At 42.8% G+C, this 22,134-nt stretch overlaps 1 protein-coding gene across 1 annotated transcript in view; it reads left to right on the top strand.

The window, feature by feature from the left end:
- Positions 1 to 103: 103 nt before the first annotated feature.
- The window catches only part of crip2 (cysteine-rich protein 2), a 48,228-nt gene continuing 26,197 nt past the window's right edge, over positions 104 to 22,134 (top strand). Inside the window, exon 1 of the mRNA XM_014195473.3 lies at positions 104 to 260. Within this exon, the coding sequence (XP_014050948.1) occupies positions 218 to 260 (43 nt within the window). The 5' untranslated portion in view covers positions 104 to 217. The remainder of the gene's footprint in view (positions 261 to 22,134) is intronic.

Raw genomic sequence — 22,134 nt, 5'->3', positions numbered from 1 at the left:
AGCGCTCCCGTCCCACTCAGTAGACATCACCGTGCTCTACCGACTCCCGCCGGATCCGTGACTGACCGCGCGCTGGACCAAAGAAGCGAGGCTCGAGAGGCGGGGTTTATGCAAATGAGGCGCAGTGAGGAGACGCTCGAGCTTCAGTGAGACAGGGACGAGGACTTTGTGAACACCACTTTCTTTCATCTTTCGTCGATAAAAAAATCATCGCAACATGGCTTCAAAGTGCCCCAAGTGTGACAAGACTGTGTATTTTGGTAAGTTACTTGATTTTCTAGTTTGTGTACATGGTTAGTTGAGATTTATTCGCGAAATGACACCCGTGGGAAAGGATGCAAAGACTGCAACCTGCCACAGCTAGGCTAGCCACGTTATTATGTAGGACATGTCCTTACCCAAAATCACGACATGTGTGTTTAGGCCTACAAGTTGGCACAGTTTGGCATTGTTTACAATAGCTAGCTAACGTTACTGTCATCATTACTAATTATCAAGGAGGACCAGCTTTTCTAAGCAGTAGTAAGTCTCTGCTTTGTTGTAAAAAAAACAAGAATAATAATGCTAGCTAATATATCAAGTAAGTTAAATGACTGGATTTGTAAATTTACTATACTCCATAGATTAATTTCTAAATCCTACATGGTCCTTTAGTGTTCAGCCTGGCACGTTCCTGACAATCCTAAGGGTTACCCACGTTTAGAACAACAGTTTAGTGGACAAATCCTATGCAGTGTAAATACTGGAATGATATTAGAGAATTAGACTAGCTAACGTTAGTGCCTGAAGAACATCCATTCAATCTCACAATAGCAGCCTTGCCAATATATGGGACATTTGTATGTATGCATTAAAATTATTTTTTTTAAATCCTAAAATATTAGATGAATCGCTCAGTTGACACAGAACTAGGACATAGCAGTAGTACATTTGTTGTGCTTGGGATATATACCTCTATGGCAGCTTCGGAGGTTGCCGCTCAGTCAGTGTCCTTGCTCACTCAGTCAGTGCCAAGTGTGTGATAATGCCATATGCTGAAAATACTCAATATGAAGGGCAGCAGTGTAGCCTCATTTTGTGGTCAAGCTGTTTCAGATGTACCAAACCTGCTGTTCTGTCAACCATATGCCCAGTCTGGACCACAAAGATACCAAACAACTACTTTGGCAGTGTAGAACTGTGATTCACACACACACACACACACACACACACACACACACACACACACACACACACACACACACACACACACACACACACACACACACAGAGATACGTTTGTCATGATTAAATCAATCACCTGATCGCAGTGTGTGTGTGTGCTTGTGTTTTGCTGTCATCATGGAAAAAACACAATTATTCCTGGCTAGTTCTCATCCTATCTCTAACTAAATCACGCATACACACACGCCATCTAGCACAGTGCTTGAAGTGGTCATGGGTTCCTAATCAATTAAGTGGAAGGGCCTGTTATATAATAACAGGCAGTGCACATGGCAGCTGCTCCTCATCCTATGGGCCAATAGGGCTGTGACGGTCATGGCATTTTGGATGACAGTAATTGGTCTACCAAATAACTGTGGTCATCGTAATTACCATTCGGATAACAAACCAAAACAATTTTAAAGAAAAAAAATATATATTTTAAAGACATTTTCTCTTCTCTTCCGCACCTGACTGTATGTGCTGCTGCTGCAGGGAGGCATTGCCTAGGCAAACAAAGACTGGTTTGCTAAAACACCTTGCTTGAACAAAGTTTCATCACGTTGTAGAGTCCATGTTACCTCAGAAACGGACTCAACAGCACAAATTCCCAGGCGTCCCGTCTTCAGTCAGCTGTACGTTCCACACAACAACAAAAAACAACGTTTTTAAAAACAGTTATGACTGTTATTTTATTTTCATGGCGGTCTTCATCCAAAACCGTCGGTTATATGGTAATTGTGCCAGCCACACTCCCTCAAGTCAGACAACTAGAAGCATACAGGTGTAGGATCATCATTTGAGCCAGTTTGCTGGAAATGTTCATTATTATGTGAATTGTAATTAATGGTCATTTTTGTAGGGCTGATACATTTTTTGTAAGGGAAATCAAATTACAAACTTCTGAAGCCTTTTTTAAACCTCAAATGCACTGGAACAGGGGTCACCAACTGGTCGATCCCGATCGACTGGTCAATCTCCAAGGCATTCCTAGTCGATCGCCAAACATTTCTGTAAAAAAAAACAACGATAAAGCCTTGCTTTCCTTTTTGTTTTGTTTTTGTCTCGTGCTGTTGGCTGTAGGTGCATGTGATTCAGCTGCCCTGTGCGCCGGATTGGCAAAGTTTTCCCATTTTGAATCATTTCATGTGTCTGAAGGTACAAACTATGCCTTCCCGGCAGGCCCGGAGAGCAAATCAAGTGCACTATCGGCCTACCGGTGGCCAATCGGATGGCTCAGATTAACGTGTCTGCAGTAGCGTGCCAGGCTTAAAAGAAAGATACAGCAAAGTTTATACTGTGATATTTCAAACCTTTTAAAACCCATGACTATAGTTTTTATTAGTGAGTTCATGTTTAAGTTCTGACTCAGCACTGTCAACACTTTTTATTCAACACTTTTATAGGCTATTAAAATGTGTTCTTCCAACACTGCAGCAGTAATGAATGAGTCGGAAAGTGTATCTATAGGCTTGCGTTGTTGTTATATTAGTGGCTTGGGTCTTTTAATATCGGGGAATATTTCACTTTCTCTGTTCATAGGAGTAACAACATGAATTTGTGCATGAGGCAGAAATAATGCGGTGCGACTCGAGTTTCGCTGGAAGACGGTGACCCTTTTTGGTCAGCGGAGGAAAGGGGGAACGGAGGGACGTTGAGAGACGGACCCTCAGTCTGCTGCTCTCTCCCTCTGCTGAGACTAACCATCAGATACAGGCACCATCAGCCCAGTAAAATATTTAAATGTATGCTCACTCAGCTGTGCCTCACAAGTAATACAACAACGGATATATTACCGGTGTGATCATATAGCCTAGCTCAAACTTTTACATATAAAAAAAAAAAATAATGCTCTGAACAACAATGCATTGGCAAGGCAATTCAAGCAAAGCCAATATGAGGTAGTAATATATTGGTCTTATTGCACAAACCTCATTGATACAGTACTGTTTTTAGGAGGTTAATGTTGCATAGGCCTACATTTTTCTAAGTCATGTTAAAAAAATCTGAGCAGTACATATCGGCTTGCATTTTGACACAAAGTGATTTTGACTTAGAAAAGGTTGGTGACCAGTGCCTACAAGCTTTAAATGTCCTGCATTGCAGGAAAGTTCTGCAAAAGTGTGATCAAATTAACATCCTACATCTGTACAGCAGGCAAATAACATTTGAGATGAGCACCAAATAATACATTAATACTGGTAATTTTCTAATCTTAGCAGTAATTTGATTGCTCCGCATTTATTTATAATTTATGTAACACACAGACAGGGAAACAGACAGACAGACACACACAATGCGAGCACACAGAGGAAGGGAAACAGCCTATTGAAGTTATTTTTACTGCGACTGCGTGTGGTGGGGTGAAGTGTTCACATCACAGTTGGGTGGAGTGCTGCCTCCTGCCTGGAGCATGCAGGTTTATCTGAAGTGCAGTATGGGGTGGTGCTGGGGTTATGTGAACAGCTGGTGCTGGGGTTATGTGAACAGCTGATGCTGGGGTTATGTGAACAGCTGATGCTGGGGTTATGTGAACAGCTGGTGCTGGGGTTATGTGAACAGCTGATGCTGGGGTTATGTGAACAGCTGGTGCTGGGGTTATGTGAACAGCTGATGCTGGGGTTATGTGAACAGCTGATGCTGGGGCTATGTGAACAGCTGATGCTGGGGCTATGTGAACAGTTGATGTTTTTTATTTATTTAACCTTTATTTAACTAGGCAAGTCAGTTAAGAACAAATTCTTATTTACAATGACGGCCTAGGAACAGTGGGTTAACTGCCTTGTTCAGGGGAAGAACGAAAGATGTTTACCTTGTCAGCTCGGGGATTCGATCTAGCAACCTTTCAGTTACTGACCCAACACTCTAACCACTAGGCTACCTGCCACCTCATGTAGGGGGTATGTGAACACAACAGTTGATTCTGGGGATACAGTAGCTGTAACTGACAGCAGTCAGTGACTAGCCTCAGTGGTTTGCGTCAGAAGTCAGAATGGGAGAGTGGGTGAGTGAGTGAGTAACTAACTATAGCAGGGATGGGCAACGTGGATGGGGGTGGGGGCCACAACAAATCTGAACTCACCATGAGGGTCTGCAGTGGCTTGCGGGTCTGAGTACCCACATCCATACTCACACATGCAGTCTGCCGGTCCCCCACCTTGCGAGCAGAACATTTTAGTGGCCCCCTTTTTGACAGCGGAAAGAAGAGAGAATTTCATGCAATTCTACTCATTTTGCCATGGGACATAGAGAACATGTTGCAGTTTTAAATCAAGTTTGCTGCAATTCCACACATTTTACCATGGGGCAGAGAGATAGAAAAAAAAATATCTAATTCCCTGCAATTCTGCTAAATTTGCCAAAGTGGGGAGAGAAATGTTGGCCCATGATTACTACAAGTTTAGAAAGCTGGCTAGACTAACTTACCTATTTAAAAACATTTATAAATTGCACCTTGTGTATTCTACTATTCTAACTCTCAACATTAAGTTAAGACCCCGACTGAATAACCCCACCCAAAACATTTTTGGATTGTTTTTATTTGGGAGCGGGGGCAAGGCAAAATTCATAGTCCGCGGGCCTACAAAAAGTAACAGTTTTACTGGGAATAGTTGACGCTGTGGCTGGTTGGAACAGTCAGTGATGAGACTTGTGTGGTTTTGTCTGCATCATAAGTGATTATTGGAGATTATACAACGAGTTGGTCTAATCCTGAATGCTGATTGGTTAAAACTGCATTCCAGCCGGTGTCTATTCTACAAGTTACCACCGGCTGAATCTATGATGTTAAAATGCCTCTTTACTCTGTTCCATCTGACAGCGCAATCCACTGTCTCATCAGCCCAGCCAGGCAAGTTATAAACTTGATCTCCACTTTAAAAATCATCTAGACATGATCTCAATTTTCTTTTAGACTAACATTTAGTTTTCAACAGCAGAGATTTTTATAAACCTTGCAGTCTGTCTCTCCGACATTTGCAACATTGTTTCAGTATTCAAATTCGATCTCCAGCTGTCCCATAGTAATGAAAGTGTTGGGAGTCGGGACGAGACAGAAAGGCAGGCAGAATTTCTCAGCCAGTTGAAGTCATGAATCAGCTAGCATCATTTTTATGGATATATACAGTGCCTTCGGGAAGTATTCAGACCCCTTGACTTTTTCCACATTTTGTTACATTACAGCCTTATTCTAAGATTGATTAGCAATCTACACACAATAACCCATAAAGACAAAGCGAACAGGTTTTTAGAAAATGTATAAAAACAGAAATACCTTATTTACATAAGTATTCAGACCCTTTGCTATGAGACTTGAAATTGAGCTCAGGTGCATCCTGTTTCCTTTGATCCATCCTTGAGATGTTTCTACAACTTGTTTGGAGTCCACCTGTGGTAAACTCAATTGATTGGACATGATTTGGAAAGGCACACACCTGTCTATATAAGGTCCCACAGTTGACAGTGCATGTCAGAGCAAAATCCAAGCAATGAGAGAGAAGGAATTGTCCATAGAGCTCCGAGAGGCACAGATTGTGTTGATGCAGAGATCTGGGGAAGGGTACCAATACATTTCTGTAACATTGAAGGTCCCCAAGAACACAGTGGCCTCCATCAGTCTTAAATGGAAGAAGTTGGAAACCACCAAGACTCTTCCTAGAGCTGGCCACCCGGGCAAACAGCAATCGGGGCAGAAGGGCCTTGGTCAGGGAGGTGACCAACAACCCGATGGTCACTCTGACAGAGCTCTAGAGTTCCTCTGTGGAGATGGGAGAACCTTCCAGAAGGACAACCATCTCTGCAGCACTCCACCAATCAGGCCTTTATGGTAGAGTGGCCAGACGGAAGCCACTCCTCAGTAAAAGGCACATGACAGCCCGCTTGGAGTTTGCCAAAAGACACCTAAAGACTCTCATACCATGAGAAACAAGATTCTCTGGTCTGATGAATCCAAGATTGAACTATTTGGCCTGAATGTGTCACGTCTTGAGGAAACCTGGCACCATCCCCATGGTGAAGCAAGGTGGTGGCAGCATCATGCTGTGGGGATGTTTTTCAGCGGCAGGGACTGGAAGACTAGTCAGGATCGAGGCAAAGATGAATGGAGCAAAGTACAGAGAGATCCATGATGAAAACCTGCTTCAGAGTGCTCAGGACCTCAGACTGGGACAAAGGTTCACCTTTCAACAGGACAACGACCCTAAGCACACTGCCAAGACAATGCACGAGTGGCTTCGGAACAAGTCTCTGGATGTCCTTTAGTTGCCCAGCCAGAGGCTGAACTTGAACCCGATCGAACATCTCTGGAGAGACCTGAAAATAGTTGTGCAGCAACGCTCCCCATCCAACCTGACAGAGCTTGAGAGGCTCTGCAGAGAGGAATGCGAGAAACTGAAATACAGGTCTGCCAAGCTTGTAGCGTCATACCCAAGAAGACTCAAGGCTGTAATTGCTCCCAAAGGTGCTTTAACAAAGCACTGAGTAAAGGGTCTGAATACTTATGTAATGGTGATATTTCAGTTTTTTATTTGTAATACTTCAAAAAAACTTCAAAAAAATCAATTTTTGCTTTGTCATTATGCGGTATTGTGTGTAGATTGATGAGAAAAAAAAACAATTGAATCCATTTTAGAATAAGGCTGTAAAATAACAAAATGTGAATACTTTCCGAAGGCACTGTACAAAGAAATGTAAATTGAAAAAAGGTAAAACGAAACGAAGTGCAACAAGTTTGTAGTCTATCTTGCTGCCGTTTGAGGTGATTGTGTTAGCTGTGTTGTTGGCTACCTCCTCTGAGCAACAGTGTCCTGACAAGTGAGCACATTTTCTATGCCAGGCGAAGTCACACCTCATTAGCCAAATAAATGTCACTAGAAAACAGCTTTAACAAATGCAAATGTTGCTACTTTGCTGTTATTCTGGCTGTACTTTCTGACGTGACTGTAAGTTAGTCGTAAGAACGTTGCCAGCCAGTATGGCAATTGACAATTTAGAACGAACGACTGGGTCGCATCCATAGATACAGGACAAAAAGACTGAACAACTGGGTCACGTCTCTGGCAATCGAACCGATAGAACGAACGACCAGCCAACTTGGGTAGCAACCCTAGATTTGTGTCGGGACTATATTTTGCGGAAGGATGAAATAGTATCAATAAATTAATCAAAATAAAAAAATGTATGAAAATATGTTGTTTAAATTATTGTTTAAATATTTTGGTACCCTGTTGTATAAAAGTGATAATGCTCTCGAAGCAGGTGTTTGGAGGATATATTGGCATCCTCCTAACAACACCCGTGCCACTATATCCTCCAAACACCGGCTTTTCTGGCATTATCACTTAAGTGAGTAAGTGATGAGGTCTAGTCTGGGCGAGGTAGTTGGAACATCAGGTGGACGTCACAACGGAATTCTAGAATGCAGCTGTGTAGAACGAGCTGGACTTGCTGCCTTGTTCAATACCACCTAGACAACTCTATTTAACCACCTTACCTAACTCACTTTAGCTGGAAGCGATTGCTGCTACTGAATGTGCTGCATGGATTCAAGCAGCATGGTGGTTGACATGCGCCTTATCGATTAGGTCTACTATGCACCTTGCGTCCTATGGAGAATGGCTATGCCAAAGAAAAATATAAAATGCATTTGGAAAAGGATCATCTTAGCTCAAGCATTTCTACATTGAATTCTATGTTTGCCAGTATATATTTGGCGTTGCCATCTGTAGAAAAGGACCCGCCTTGCCTTGCCCAACCTCGTTCTCCAGTAGTTGGCATTGCCCAATATTGGAACAGCGGGCATTTTATCTATACCTATTTCTCTCTTTCATTCTTTTTTAAATTCTCTCTCTTTCTTGATACTATAGACTGTCGTTTTAAACTCTTGGTGGTAAGCCACTGTCTGGAATGGAAACTTTTGCTTCGAAAGGAAGTGTTTTATTATTTTCCATTTGTTCTTTATTGGGCTGCTGTTAGCAGATGGTGACATTTAGTCGCCACTAACTTAATACACATGTTGACTGTATTAGTGGCGTTTTAAAGCCTTTACAATCATCTTATTTCAAATGTCTTTTTGGTGTTAAATCTCTGCTTAGCTTGTGTCTCCACTTATTCATAGTGTTTCTATCCCATGAAGAGAATCTGTACCAGATTAAAGAATCAAGAGTATAAAGTAGGGTGATGTTTAGCCTATATTTAGGATTCTCACGAATTTAGGCAAACTTCATGAAATCCAAATACATCCATAATAAAACCTTAGCCCAAGTGTAGGCAGAGAAAGAATGCAGAATGTCCCTTGGGTTAGCCTAGGTCAGGATGACTTCTTCACTCATTGACGGGAACTCTTAACTCTCAGAGTGCATGATGCACATCTGTCATGAGAGAGTTCTAGTGTTCCAACTGCTGCAGCTCTACAGATGTGAAACTGTATTGGAAATGCACAGGGACTATTGATTGACGTGACTAGGACAGAGACCCACAGGGAATTGTGTGTTTGTGTGAGTGCGTGCATGGTGGCACGGCTCAGTAAACCAAACGTGGACCTGAATAGGCTAAGTGGGCCAATATATTGGCAGGCAGCATCACTTGTGCACAGCATGATAAGTGGAAAAACTAGGAAGTGAATGATGCTGTGCTGCCATGAGTCTATTCTATGTTAAATCTCCATCCCGTAACAATGTGCATATTGCCAAAGCATACTTTGGAGATGAAGTGATTCATTTACAATATTAACATAATTGAAATAATAATAATCAAGATTTTCAATGGGACAATCAGGAACAACAATAATCAAGGGTAAAAAAATCCATACAATGGACAAAAGCAATGGCATAGAGGACATGTGCAGGTTTGTTGGTCTGTCAGACACTGTCCCTTCTTTTATGGCAGGCTGCAATGTAGTGCACTGCCAACCCACAGCTCTATGCGTCATCCACCAACAGGACGGGTAGCCTGTCCTCATCAGAGAGGTCTTTGAGCCTCTCTCTCTCTATCCCTCTACATCTCTCTTTATCCCTCTTAAAAATATATATATATCATACTCTTTCTCTTTCTAAACCCAAGCCTTAAATTCCTCTCCTGAATCTAAATGAGGGGGCAGGGGGAGCGAGGCGGGATGGGGTGAGTGGAGGGGAGTGGGTTGACATGGCTTGGTCTTTATTTAAAGCGAGCCTCTCAAAAGTGCCTCCTGCATTATAATGAGTAGCAACACCTCTATTCACACAAGGCTCTTTCTGTCTCTTTCTGTGTATAGTAGCTACACGCATTTGTCCTTTCAGGTTGCTAGAATACCTTAGTCCTCCTCTTAGACAGGCTCTCTCAGGGCAGAAGAGAAGAACACCCTATTTCCCACACCGTAGGCTACACACTCATACACACACTGACAGACACACACACTGAAACACACACACACATCGTACACATACAATCTTCTCTTTCTCCCTGTTCATGGTGGAGTACCCTGTTTTCCACTTGGCTGCCCCTGGTGCTGACTGAATGCTCCACATTAGGCCTAGGCTACGTTATGTAATGTAATTTCTTGATTCGGTGCCTCATGTGGCATTGGGTTGCATAATAACCCTCAGAGCCCCTGTGAAACTATAGCTGGTCAAGGAAGGGCCTTGTTGTCTATCTGTATGCCTCTTCCAGTCACAGTTTGATCCCCTTACAGAGATGACACTATTGCGTCCCAATGGCACCCAATCCCCTATGTATGCACTACTTTTAACCACGGCCCATAGGGAAGTAGTGCACTATTAAGGGTATAGGGTGCCATTTGGGACAGACTATGCTGTGCTCTTAAAATGTTGGCTCCCGAGTGGCGGTAGCGGTTTAAGGCACTGCACTCAGTGCTAGAGGCGTCACTACAGACACCCTGGTTCAAATCCAAGCTGTATCACAACAGGCCGTGATTGGGAGTCCCATAGGGTGGCACACAATTCGTCCAGGTTTGGCCAGTGTAGGCCGTCATTGTAAATAAGAATTTGTTCTTAACTGACTTGCCTAGTTAAATAAAGGTTCAATAAAACAGACGGTCGGTGCCTTTCTCAGTTCTTAATAATAAAATGTGTCTCAGTCGCGGACGGGTGCATGGGATTCAAGCAGCAAAATGAGATTATACTCTGTTAATCTCCAAAGGGAAATCAGTTTGGGATACCAACATGCATAGTAGAAAACCAAAATCTAGAATAGATACCTTTACAGTGCACACTGATACTCTCTAAACTCTGCTCTGAGAGATGAACTGACCTGCAGGTGGTTGTTGAACAATGGTTTCTTAGGATATGATCGTTAAATAGAACTGACGTTTAGGCCTAATTTGTTTTTTTATTATTATTATATATATCTACACTACCGTTCAAAAGTTTGGGGTAACTTCGAAATGTCCTTGTTTTTGAAAGAAAAGCACATTTTTGGTCCATTACAAATAACATCAAACTGATCAGAAATACAGTGTAGACATTGTTAATGTTGTAAATTACTATTGTAGCTGGAAACGGCAGATAATAAAAAATAAAAAAATGTAATATCTACATAGGCCTACTGAGGCCCATTATCAGCAACCATCACTCCTGTGTTCCAATGGTACGTTGTGTTAGCTAATCCAAGTTTCTCATTTTAAAAGGCTAATTGAACATTTGAAAACCCTTTTGCAATTATGCTAGCACAGCTGAAAACTCTTGTACTGATTAAAGAAGCAATAAAACCGTTTTTCTTTAGACTAGTTGAGTATCTGGAGCATCAGCATTTGTGGGTTCGATTACAGGCTCAAAATGGCCAGAAACAAATAACTTTCTTCTGAAACTCATCAGTCTATTCTTGTTCTGAGAAATGAAGGCCATTCCATGCGAGAAATTGTCAAGTAACTGAAGATCTTGTACAACGCTGTGTACTACTCCCTTCACGGACCAGTGCAAACTGACTCTAACCAGAATAGAAAGAGGAGTGGGAGGCCCCGGTGCACAACTGAGCAAGAGGACAAGTACATTAGAGTGTCTAGTTTGAGAAACAGCCTCACAAGTCCTCAACTGGCAGCTTCATTAAATGGTACCCGCAAAACACCAGTCTCAACGTCAACAGTGAAGAGGCGACTCCGGGATGCTGGCCTTCTAGCCAGAGTTCCTCTGTCCAGTGTCTGTTCTTTTGTCCAGTGTCTGTGTTCTTTTGCCAATTTTCATCTTTTCTTTTTATTGGCCAGTCTGAGATATGGATTTTTCTTTGCAACTCTGCCTAGAAGGCCAGCATCCTGGTGGCATGTAGCCTAGTGGTTAGAGCATTGGACTAGTAACCGAAAGGTTGCAAGATCGAATCCCCGAGCTGACAAAGTAAACATCTGTCTTTCTGCCCCTGAACAAGGTAGTTAACCCACTGTTCCTAGGCCGTCATTGCAAATAAGAATTTGTTCTTAACTGACTTGCCTAGTTAATAAAGGTAAAATAAATAAAATCCTGGAGTCACTTCTTTAATCAGCAAAACAGTTTTCAGCTGTGCTAACATAATTGCAAAAGGGTTTTCTAATGATCAATTAGCCTTTTAAAATGATAAACTTGGATTAGCTAACACAACGTGCCATTGGAACACCGGAGTGATGGTTGCTGATAATGGGCCTCTGTACGCCTATGTAGATATTCCATTCAAAATCTGCCGTTTCCAGCATTAACAATGTCTACACTGTATTTCTTTCTGATCAGTTAGATGTTATTTTAATGGACAAAAAATGTGCTTTTCTTTGAAAAACAAGGACATTTCTAAGTGACCCCAAACTTTTGAACGGTATTGTGTATTTGTTTATATTAAGACATCCAATCTACCTGCAGTGAAGCCGCTCAGCATTTACATTACATTCAGTCATCAGTTAGGCCTAATTTGGTTTTGGTCTAGGTGCAGAACCCCCCCCCCCCCTTTTATCTTCCTTAGCCAATTCAGCTGAACACTACAAACTTGTGTAGTGACCTCAACACGTCTGAGAGACCCTTTTATTTAAGCACTTACTGCGCTCGCTCTGTGACTCTGTGAAGGTGATGTGAATTTCAAATAGCATTTGGTTCCACAAGTAAACAGCAACAAGACCACAGGTGCAAAGTAACCTACATACAGTACAATAGGTTTCATCTCAGAAAGTATGGCTGCATCCCAAATGACACCCTATTCCCCAAATAGCACACTACTATTATCCAGAGCCCTATGGGCCCTGATCAAAAGTAGTGCACTATGTAGGAAACAGGGTGCCATTTTGGGACACATGCTACATCATTAGTAATCATTAGCAGTAAGTCACACAGTCCTGTACCCAGTAGCATGCCAGCCCAGTAATTCTCTGAAAGCGAGCTATGTTGGCCTACATGTAGCCTAGACTCTCCAGTTCAGAACACAATGTCCTGGCTGGTTAGTGGTTGCAGATGAGTTGGAGCTGAGGGTGAGAGGCTGTGTCTTCCATATTTAACCCAACCCCTCGCAATCAGAGAGGAGCGTGGGGGCTGCCTTAATCAACATCCACATTATCGGTGCCCGGAGAACAGTGGGTTAACTGCCTTGCTCAGGAGCAGAACGGCAGATTTTTACATTGTCAGCTCGGGGATACGATCCAGCAACCTTTCAGTTACTGGCCCAACGCTCCTACCCGCCAGGCTACCTGCCGCGCCGAAAGGTGAACAAGGCAAGGCAGAGAGGCTATGAAAATGGTGCTTTCCTCTTGACCAGTACAGACTAGTGTTACACGGTACCACAGTAATATCACGGTACCAAAACATCATGATACTTATGATACCAACATCTTCGAATACCGTAGTACCGTTTCATATGATACCTCCACATTTTTCAGCCCTACAGATCGAAAGAACCCGCTGGCGCCTGTTAGAGAATGTTTATAAAGTCAGTTTGGTTTATACATTCAGTTGAATTGGAGCAACAGCCACTAGTCTCTTGTATGCACGGGTCCACTGCACTATCTACTTCACTTTCATGCCCACATCACATGTGGCAGCTGTAATCAGCCAGTCCCATCCCCTACCAGCCCACACTCACTGCTTCTCTGTCCACTCTTCATGTACATCTATTCCTCCATCAGTTTTTTAAATAGAATTTAGCAGTGATGTCGAGCGGGGATGCAGACCCTGATGAGTCTTCTGTTGTTAGAGTTGTACATTTGTTACATTGGAACAGCACGGTGCAAAGCAAGCCATGTTGATACACTGTATCATTTCATCGCCTGTTATAACCAAGATCACAGGCCCAGAGTAGACTTTGCAAGTTGACTGACATGCAGCCTCTGATTGTCAGAGAGGGAATGTGGAGCACCGTTTCGCGACGGGCATGTTTACAGCTTTACAGCAAAGAAAACGGCTTGTCTCTAGTGTAAACGGTAAAAACAATATGACCCATATTACTAGAGATTTCTTTTTTTACTTTCTATCGGGATTCGCACGAATTTGATATAATTTCTCAAAACCATGTCTCGGGCCATTTTAAAATAATCCTGTGTCGCTAATTTTTGGTTTGATGACAAACAACGTTGTTCAGTCATGTCACCTAGCTAGCTAACAATCTGGTACTGTAACTTGACAGTAGGTTTAGGCTAATTTGATTGGCACAGGAAGAAAGGAAAAGAGTCTGCTACTCATGAGATGTGCTTTAAAGGTAGGATTCATATAGGCCTAATGTAAGCCTAAACTATATCACAAATCAATTTCTTTCTGCTGCTCCTTAAATTTAGTTTGTGGCCTAACGTATTAAAAGTTGGGAGCAGTGTTTGTGGGAATCCCTACTGTTAACCAATGACGAAGGGGCGTACACGTCAGCTCTGAACTTCGGCTTGCCTGAAGACATTTTTTGGTGTGCACGAACGGCCGATAAAACCCTTGCCGAGGACCAAAACGAAAAACGTCACAAAATGTCATCATAATATATGCACCAACTGTTCCAAAATGTTGCGGATGGGAAGCATATTGATTTCTGTGCGTAAAAATGAGCACGGGACGGGAGGGATTTTTATCGGGATGGGACAGGAAACTTCCAGGATTCTAGAACTGTTGCAGGATCAGGATATTTAGGGAAAAAATTGGACAGGACAAGACGGGAAGAATGAATTTTCACTCCCGTGTCAACCTGAATATGATCCTATGTAGTTGCAGCACATCACATCATTTTGAACAAACAAAACACGTAATTGAATCATAGACTTTCGGACATTCTGTATTGCTAGCAGTGTAGCACTTACCCCATCTTGACCCACTAATGCAAGGTCATCCCCATCACCCACTGCCTCGTTGTGTTAATGAGCAGAGGCTGAAGAAACACACTAGTGTAAACAAGCACACCGCAGCTCAGACAAAAATCCTCATGATGTGGTAGTTAACAAGGTCAACACTGGTGAGGATGTGTCAAGTCCTAAAGGACAGCTAGCCTATTAAAAAACAATGGTAACATTTTACATTTAGGTATAGCCAGTTGGCAGTGTGAGTTCTGATGACAGCTGAACAAAACATATTTTGCTTATACTGCTTAGAAGCAGACAGAGGTCAGAAAGCGATTGATGTGCCTGATACTGTACCTGTCCTGTCCTGTATAAGCTGCTTAGCTGTGTTTTGAGCTCCTGTGGTGAGCTAAGCTCTCCTCTTCAGTCTGTGGTTCCTTTGATCTCCTCTGTATAGTAAATATGGTCTTATCTTTTATCTGGCTGAAATATGTGAAAAACCTCTTGTGACGCTACACCTTACGCTCTGTTGGCAGCCTGGTTTAACCCTAGGATGGAGGTGAGGTTGTGTTAACCCCCTGTTGGCAGCCTGGTTTAACCCTAGGATGGAGGTGTGGTTGTGTTAACTCCCTGTTGGCTGCCTGGTTTAACCCTAGGATGGAGGTGTGGTTGTGTTAACCCCCTGTTGGCAGCCTGGTTTAACCCTAGGATGGAGGTGTGGTTGTGTTAACTCCCTGTTGGCAGCCTGGTTTAACCCTAGGATGGAGGTGTGGTTGTGTTAGCCCCCTGTTGGCAGCCTGGTTTAACCCTAGGATGGAGGTGTGGTTGTGTTAACCCCCTGTTGGCAGCCTGGTTTAACCCTAGGATGGAGGTGAGGTTGTGTTAACCCCCTGTTGGCAGCCTGGTTTAACCCTAGGATGGAGGTGTGGTTGTGTTAACTCCCTGTTGGCAGCCTGGTTTAACCCTAGGATGGAGGTGAGGTTGTGTTAACCCCTCCTTGGCAACCTGGTTTAACCCTAGGATGCAGTTGTGGTTATGTTAACCCCTCCTTGGCAACCTGGTTTAACCCTAGGATGGAGGTGTGGTTATGTTAACCTCTCCTATGTTACCCCATCCCCATCCTTTTGACTTTTGATGAGGCATTTGTATAACAAAGCTGCTACAGTTGATATTGTTGACAGTGTGGGTAAAACTTGACTGTAAGGGGCTGTAAGGTGCATGTGAGGCCACAGCAACTGTTCACAGAACTGTTCTATCATAGACACACATCATTCACAACCTTCTCTCCCAGGGAACATGGGAGTCATAAGGATGGATCTAATAGAATCAGCGTTGAGGAAAATTTGTTTCTGTAAACATGCCAAGCCCAATATGAGATTAGCCATGTGATAGGCTATATTTCAAAGGGGAAGTGCTGTTTCTACGCTGCTAGCAGTGATACAGGGTTATCAGAAAGTCGTCTCTTATGATTCGGTTACGTATTATGTTTGTTCAAAATGATGTGATGTGCTGCTACTTAGGATCATGTTCGGCAGGGAAGCCATTAGGCCTACTGTGAGCATTATTCTTTAGACAGTTAAGTTCTCTAGCCATAGTGGTGTGTGTGTGTGTGTGTGTGTGTGTGTGTGTGTGTGTGTGTGTGTGTGTGTGTGTGTGTGTGTGTGTGTGTGTGTGTGTGTGTGTGTGTGTGTGTGTGTGTGTGTGTGTGTGTGTGTGTGTGTGTGTGTGTGTGTGTGTGTGCTGTCTGTCTCTCTGTGTGTGTGTGTGCGTCTATCTCTGTGGGTGTGCGTGCTTGTGTGTGTGTGTGCAAGCCAGGAGCTTATGGTGTGTGAAAACAGGGAGTGTAATTACGCCAGACATAAGCGGTGTGGGGAAATTATAAGAGGGAACTAGTAATTTAGCAAGGAGGTCTACAGGGGGAAGGCTTCTAATGGGCAAGTGTCCCAAACGGCTTAATTATAGCAGCTTAATTATCAACAACGAGCCAGAAGCACCCAAACACCATAACTCTCACACGTGACCCACACACAAACACAGCAAACACACACACATTTGTACTATTTTCTACATTGTAGAATAATGAAATAACACATATCATGTAGTAACCTTCACCTGAAATGCTTCTCCAACCGTCTTGAAGGAGTTCCCACATATGCTGATCACTTGTTGGCTGCTTTTCCTTCACTCTGCGGTCCGACTCATCCCAAATCATCTCAATATGGTTGAGGTCGGGGGATTGTGGAGGCCAGGTCATCTGATGCAGCACTCCATCACTCTCCTTCTTGGTCAAATAGCCCTTACACAGCGTGGAGGTGTGTTGGGTCACTGTCCTGTTGAAAAACAAATGATAGTTCCACTAAGCCCAAACTAGATGGGATGGCGTACCGCTGCAGGTAGCCATGTGTGGTAGCCAGGTGTGGTAGCCATGCTGGTTGAGTGTGCCTTGAATTCTAAAATAAATTACAGACAGTGTCACCAGCAAAGCACCCCCACACCATAACACCTCCTCCTCCATGCTTTACGGTGGGAAATACACATGTGGACATCATCCGTTCACCCACATCGCGTCTCACAAGGACACGGCGGTCGGAACTAAAAATCTCAAATTTAGACTCAAGACCAAAGGACAAATTTCCACCAGTCTAATGTCCATTACTCGTGTATCTTGGCCTAAGCAAGTCTCTTCTTATTATTGGTGTCCTTTAGTAGTGGTTTCTTTGCAGCAATTCGACCATGAAGGCCTGATTCACGCAGTCTCCTCTGAACAGTTGATGTTGAGATGTGTCTGTTACTTGAACTTTGTGAAGCATTTATTTGGGCTGCAATTTCTGAGGCTGGTAACTCTAATGAACTTATCCGCTGCAGCAGAAGTAACTCTGGGTCTTCCTTTCCTGTGGCGGTCCTCATGAGAGCCAGTTTCATCATAGCGCTTGATGGTTTTTGCGACTGCACTTGAAGAAACTTTCAAAGTTCTTGACATTTTCCATATTGACTGACTTTCATGTCTTAAAGTAATGATGGACTGTTGTTTCTCTTTGCTTATTTGAGCTGTTCTTGCCATAATATGGACTTGGTCTTTTACCAAATAGGGCTATCTTCTGTATACACCCCTACCTTGTCACAACATTTTAGTCATTTAGCAGACGCTCACAACACAACTGATTGGCTCAAACGCATTAAGAAGATAAGAAATTCCACAAATTAACTTTTAAGAAGGCACACCTGTTAATTGAAATGCATTCCAGCTGACTACCTCATGAAGCTGGTGGAGAGAATGCCAAGAGTGTGCAAAGCTGTCATCAAGGCAAAGGGTGGCTATTTGAAGCATCTCAAATATATTTTGATTGAACACTTTTTTGGTTACTACATGATTCCATAGTTTTGATGTCTTCACTATTATTCTACAATGTAGAAAATAGTACAAAATAATGAAACACCCTTGAATGAGTAGGTGTTCTAAAACTTTTGACCGGTAGTGTATGCAATACGCATGGTGCACCCACACGCACGCACACACACACACACACACACACACACACACACACACACATACACACACACACACACACACACACACACACACACACACACACACACACACACACACACACACACACACACACACACACACACACACACCAGGCCAAGCGGAGGAATCTTCTCTGGATCTCTGTGTCTGTTAAACAAAGTCTGAGAAGTCATCACAGACAAATAATCACTAGACTACTCCGCCTTGGACAACACCGACACAACTACCAGCATGCAACAGTACTGCCAAAGGAACGGGAAGGAATGTCCAGTGGGACAGTGTTGCTACCTCGTATATAGACCTCTTATCATACTATAACTGGATTGTACTGAAATCCACTCAGAAGGAAGACAACATAATGACTTCTGCCCTCACATATCTGATAGTGTTTACCTCACACAACTATTAACATTTAATGACTGGTTAGATAGAAGCAATCTATGAAGGATTGTATAAGTGGATGTATGTGTTGCAATTTAGGTGTCATGTATGTAGGCCTCCAGTAGCTGCCTAATATTGATAAAGCCTAACATAGGGCCCTTTACATTTTTTGCCTGATTCCATTTAGTTTTTTCTCAAATACCGTTTTCTCCGTTTTATTTGTCCAGGTTCCCGATAACAAAATGATGATAATGGTTTTCGCTCTCAAAATCACCCTTTTAAACATAAAAGCATGTTCTAAGTCCACAACCATGCTTAAACCACATCAGGAGACTTTTGAGGTCTGGGAAAAATAGAAGAAATGTGGCTTTTGAGGTGTAGTTAGGCAACCCTTTAATCCAAGTGCGCACCAGCAAGAGACCGTTGTTTGGTTAGCGATGTTTTTGTAGCGCTCATTTGATTGGCAAAGCAAATGGCCACTGAATTGATTTAAATAATCATGATATCATTCTGCCAGGTAGGCACAGGTTACTTTGTAGTTCACATTTAATTGAGAAGGTTTTTGGGAAAGCTTTTCCATCTCTGCTAGCAGAAGGTTGTCATTAGCATCATCGCTAACGGCTGTACAAAGTGTAGACACCACATACAACACACAGACACAGGTGCATTCCTGTGCCGTTTCAGGAAGTTGCAGGAAAATATTAATCACTGATGCATTTTGTTCATGTTTTATGATAATACGTTCAATACACTTAGTTGATTTCCTACTAAGTTCAATACATTTTTGAATATTGTTGAATTCCGTTTTAATGTCTGGATTCCGTAGCTTTGTTCGGTTTCTCCACAACGTGGATTTTATAGGGTCCTACAAACATTCCTGTCAGAAGTTATTAACCTCTATAACATAGACTTCAATGTACTTGTAATACAGTCAGATTTGGGGTAAAATCTATTTAAATTCAGTCAATTCCAGAAGTAAACGGACATTTCTATTTCAATTCAAATTTTCCTCATTAAAAAGCAATTGAATTGGAATTGACCCCAACCCTGAATACAGTATATAAATTGTGTTTTTAATTGAATGTAAAGTATTTACATGTATACTGTAGGTTAAATATTTCCAAATTACGGTTGGTTGGTTGGACTAATTTCTATATCAGCTGTCATGTGGACCCATCTGTTCTTCAGCCCCTCAACACTGTAAGCCCCCCCTCTCTCCTCCATTTCCCTTTCCTGTCCCATCCCCCATCCATCCCTTCCTTCTCCTCTCCCCTATCCACTCCAGCTGAGTACACACAGGCATTTGTAGTCTACTCCGTTGTTACTATTGCAGCGCTCCTTTGATAATGGCATGTCTCATTAACCAACATGCACCTGAGGGCTGAGGGGCCTATAGGGGCAGTGGTAACAGAGAGAGAGAGTTTGTTTGTGTATGAGACTGAGACAAAGGGCACAAACATACAGCAAAACAAACAACCATCCTCCCACCTCCTCCCCTCTCCAGCAGCAGACAGGAAGGAACAACATTCAGCCTGTGTTCCCCCTCTGCATCCTCTCTCCATTCTGCTCTTTTTCAATTGAATACACACAACACCCCAAGGCCAAATGGCCTTTGCTGTGGTTAAGACAATGGCTATTCAACATTCACACAATCCCATAGCAAAGGTTGGCATTCTACATCTACATCCACTACCATCATTCATCTGACCCTGGCTTTGAATGTGGTTTGATTTGGTGAGGTACCAGTTACATTCAACACTAGGGTCAAAGTCACTCTCAGACACTCTTGGCTTCTTGTTGCACATACTTTAGAACATATTTTCAGCATCCAGCTCTCTAAAATCTGAATTCCAAATCAACCCTAGGACCACAGCCATTACGGGGATACTGTAGCTGTCTATCTTTATTTCATGCTTTCTGATTGGCTGGGTGGACATGTGGTAAATACAGCATTTGTCTTCCACCCCTCTAATCTTCTCAGATCTACAGAAGTGGCTAGAGAGTAAAGGGTTGATTTGGCATTCAGCATTAGATGTGTCCCTCTGTAGGGTGTGATTGGTACAGCCTCTGGGACACATGTGTTTGGGTCAGCTCCTGCTCCCTCAGGCTGGCTGATGCAACGCCAGTGAAACTATAGCCCAACTTCCCTTCAATCCCTTCAAGCGAGGTTTCCTCGCTCTCTCTCGCTCTCGCTCTCTCTCTCCGTCCGTCTCTATCCTTGTCAGCGTCCCTCCCTGAATTTAACAACCTTGTGAATTTGGCTTGCTGACGTAAATGTTCTCTCCAGGCTGCAGCCTGGAGCAAAGTGGATAAGTAAAATTACTGGCGTCCTGTCTGTCTGTATTAGTGTCATGATAGTGTCACGATACCACCATTTTACTAATGATACAATACCAGGTCAAGTATCACGGTGGAAAAAAATCTGTGGTCTAGCGTCCTGTTCCCCCGGATGCTTGTTCCCATTTTCTAAACGTTCTGCTCATGTGCTACGCAAATTCCTGTCACTGAAATGAACACTTCTACTCAATACAACGCATTGAAACCTCGCCTTGACTGAGGCGACAGACGACCTCCAGAGCCAGGGGATTGAAGGGAAGTTGGGCTATAGTTTCACTGGCGTTGCATCAGCCAGCCTGAGGGAGCAGGCGCTGACCCAAACATGTGTCCCAGAGGCTGTACCAATCACACCCTATTAGTGTCATGATAGTGTCACGATACCACCATTTTACTAACGATACAATACCAGGTCAAGTATCACGGTGGAAAAAAATCTGTGGTCTAGCGTCAAGTCTAGGTCTAAAAGGCTCCTTAAAAGTTTTTACCCTCAAGCTATAAGACTGCTGAACAGTTAATCAAATGGCCAGCTGGACTATTTGCATTGAACCCCCCCCCTCCTCCCCTTATTTTCTTGTGTAATTTAATGTACTTTTTTTACTTCAGTTTATTTTGTAAATATTTTCTTACCTCTATTTTAATAAAACTGCATTGTTGGCTATGGGCTTGTAAGTAAGCATTTCACGGTAAGGTTGTATTCGGCACATGTGACAAATAAATTTTGATTTGATTTGGCTGGAGGAATGGGAGGAAGGAATATACATGCATAATGATCTGCAGGTCATTGTGTCAGTAAGGGGAATCACTGCATGAAACCTTCTACTCTTCAGTTAACACACACACACTCTCCCTCACTTCCTCACACACTCTGTCTCCCTCTCTCTCATACTAAACACACATTAATTTGATGTCATTCAGCGAAATACAACTCGTTTTAATGCACATTTTTTCAAATACTGCACCAAACATTTTAGTTAGATGTAAAATTGCGTGACTAAGATCTCTGCAAAAATGTAAACTCAAGAAATCTGTCATTCATTTTAGCTGAATTAATTAATTTGGACTATTTTGAAGTGTATACAAGCTACGGCATCTTAAGATGGACAAACAGTACTGTTGCTGCTTTTTCTAATTTTCAAGCGAAGATCTGTAAAGGGAGTATGTGAGCACACTCGTTCGGTTCGGCTAGGTGATGCATACGGAAGCCTTTAGCTGCTCTTCTGTCTGTCCCCGCTCTGCTGCAGCATCGCATTAGAGGAAACTAGGGGTGTGCCGATATCGGCATACTCATATTCGTAATCGTATCCGTTTTATCACACTTGGTACTCGTAATTGGATTTACTCGTGATCAGAAAACCCGGAAGTGCGCTTTAAATGCCGGTAAAGACTATAGCTCAAGTGCGCATTACTGCACTATCACTCCGAGTGCATCTCAGAGCACGTCGTTAAGTTCCTTCATTACTGCTCTATCACTCCGAGTGCATCTCAGAGCACATCGTTA

This window comes from Salmo salar, chromosome 01, assembly GCF_965601325.2.
Source record: "Salmo salar chromosome 01, fSalSal1, whole genome shotgun sequence".
Taxonomy (NCBI): Eukaryota; Metazoa; Chordata; class Actinopteri; order Salmoniformes; family Salmonidae; genus Salmo; species Salmo salar.
The sequence above is the reverse complement of the archived record's forward strand: the minus strand, read 5'-3'. Positions and strand labels throughout refer to the sequence as shown.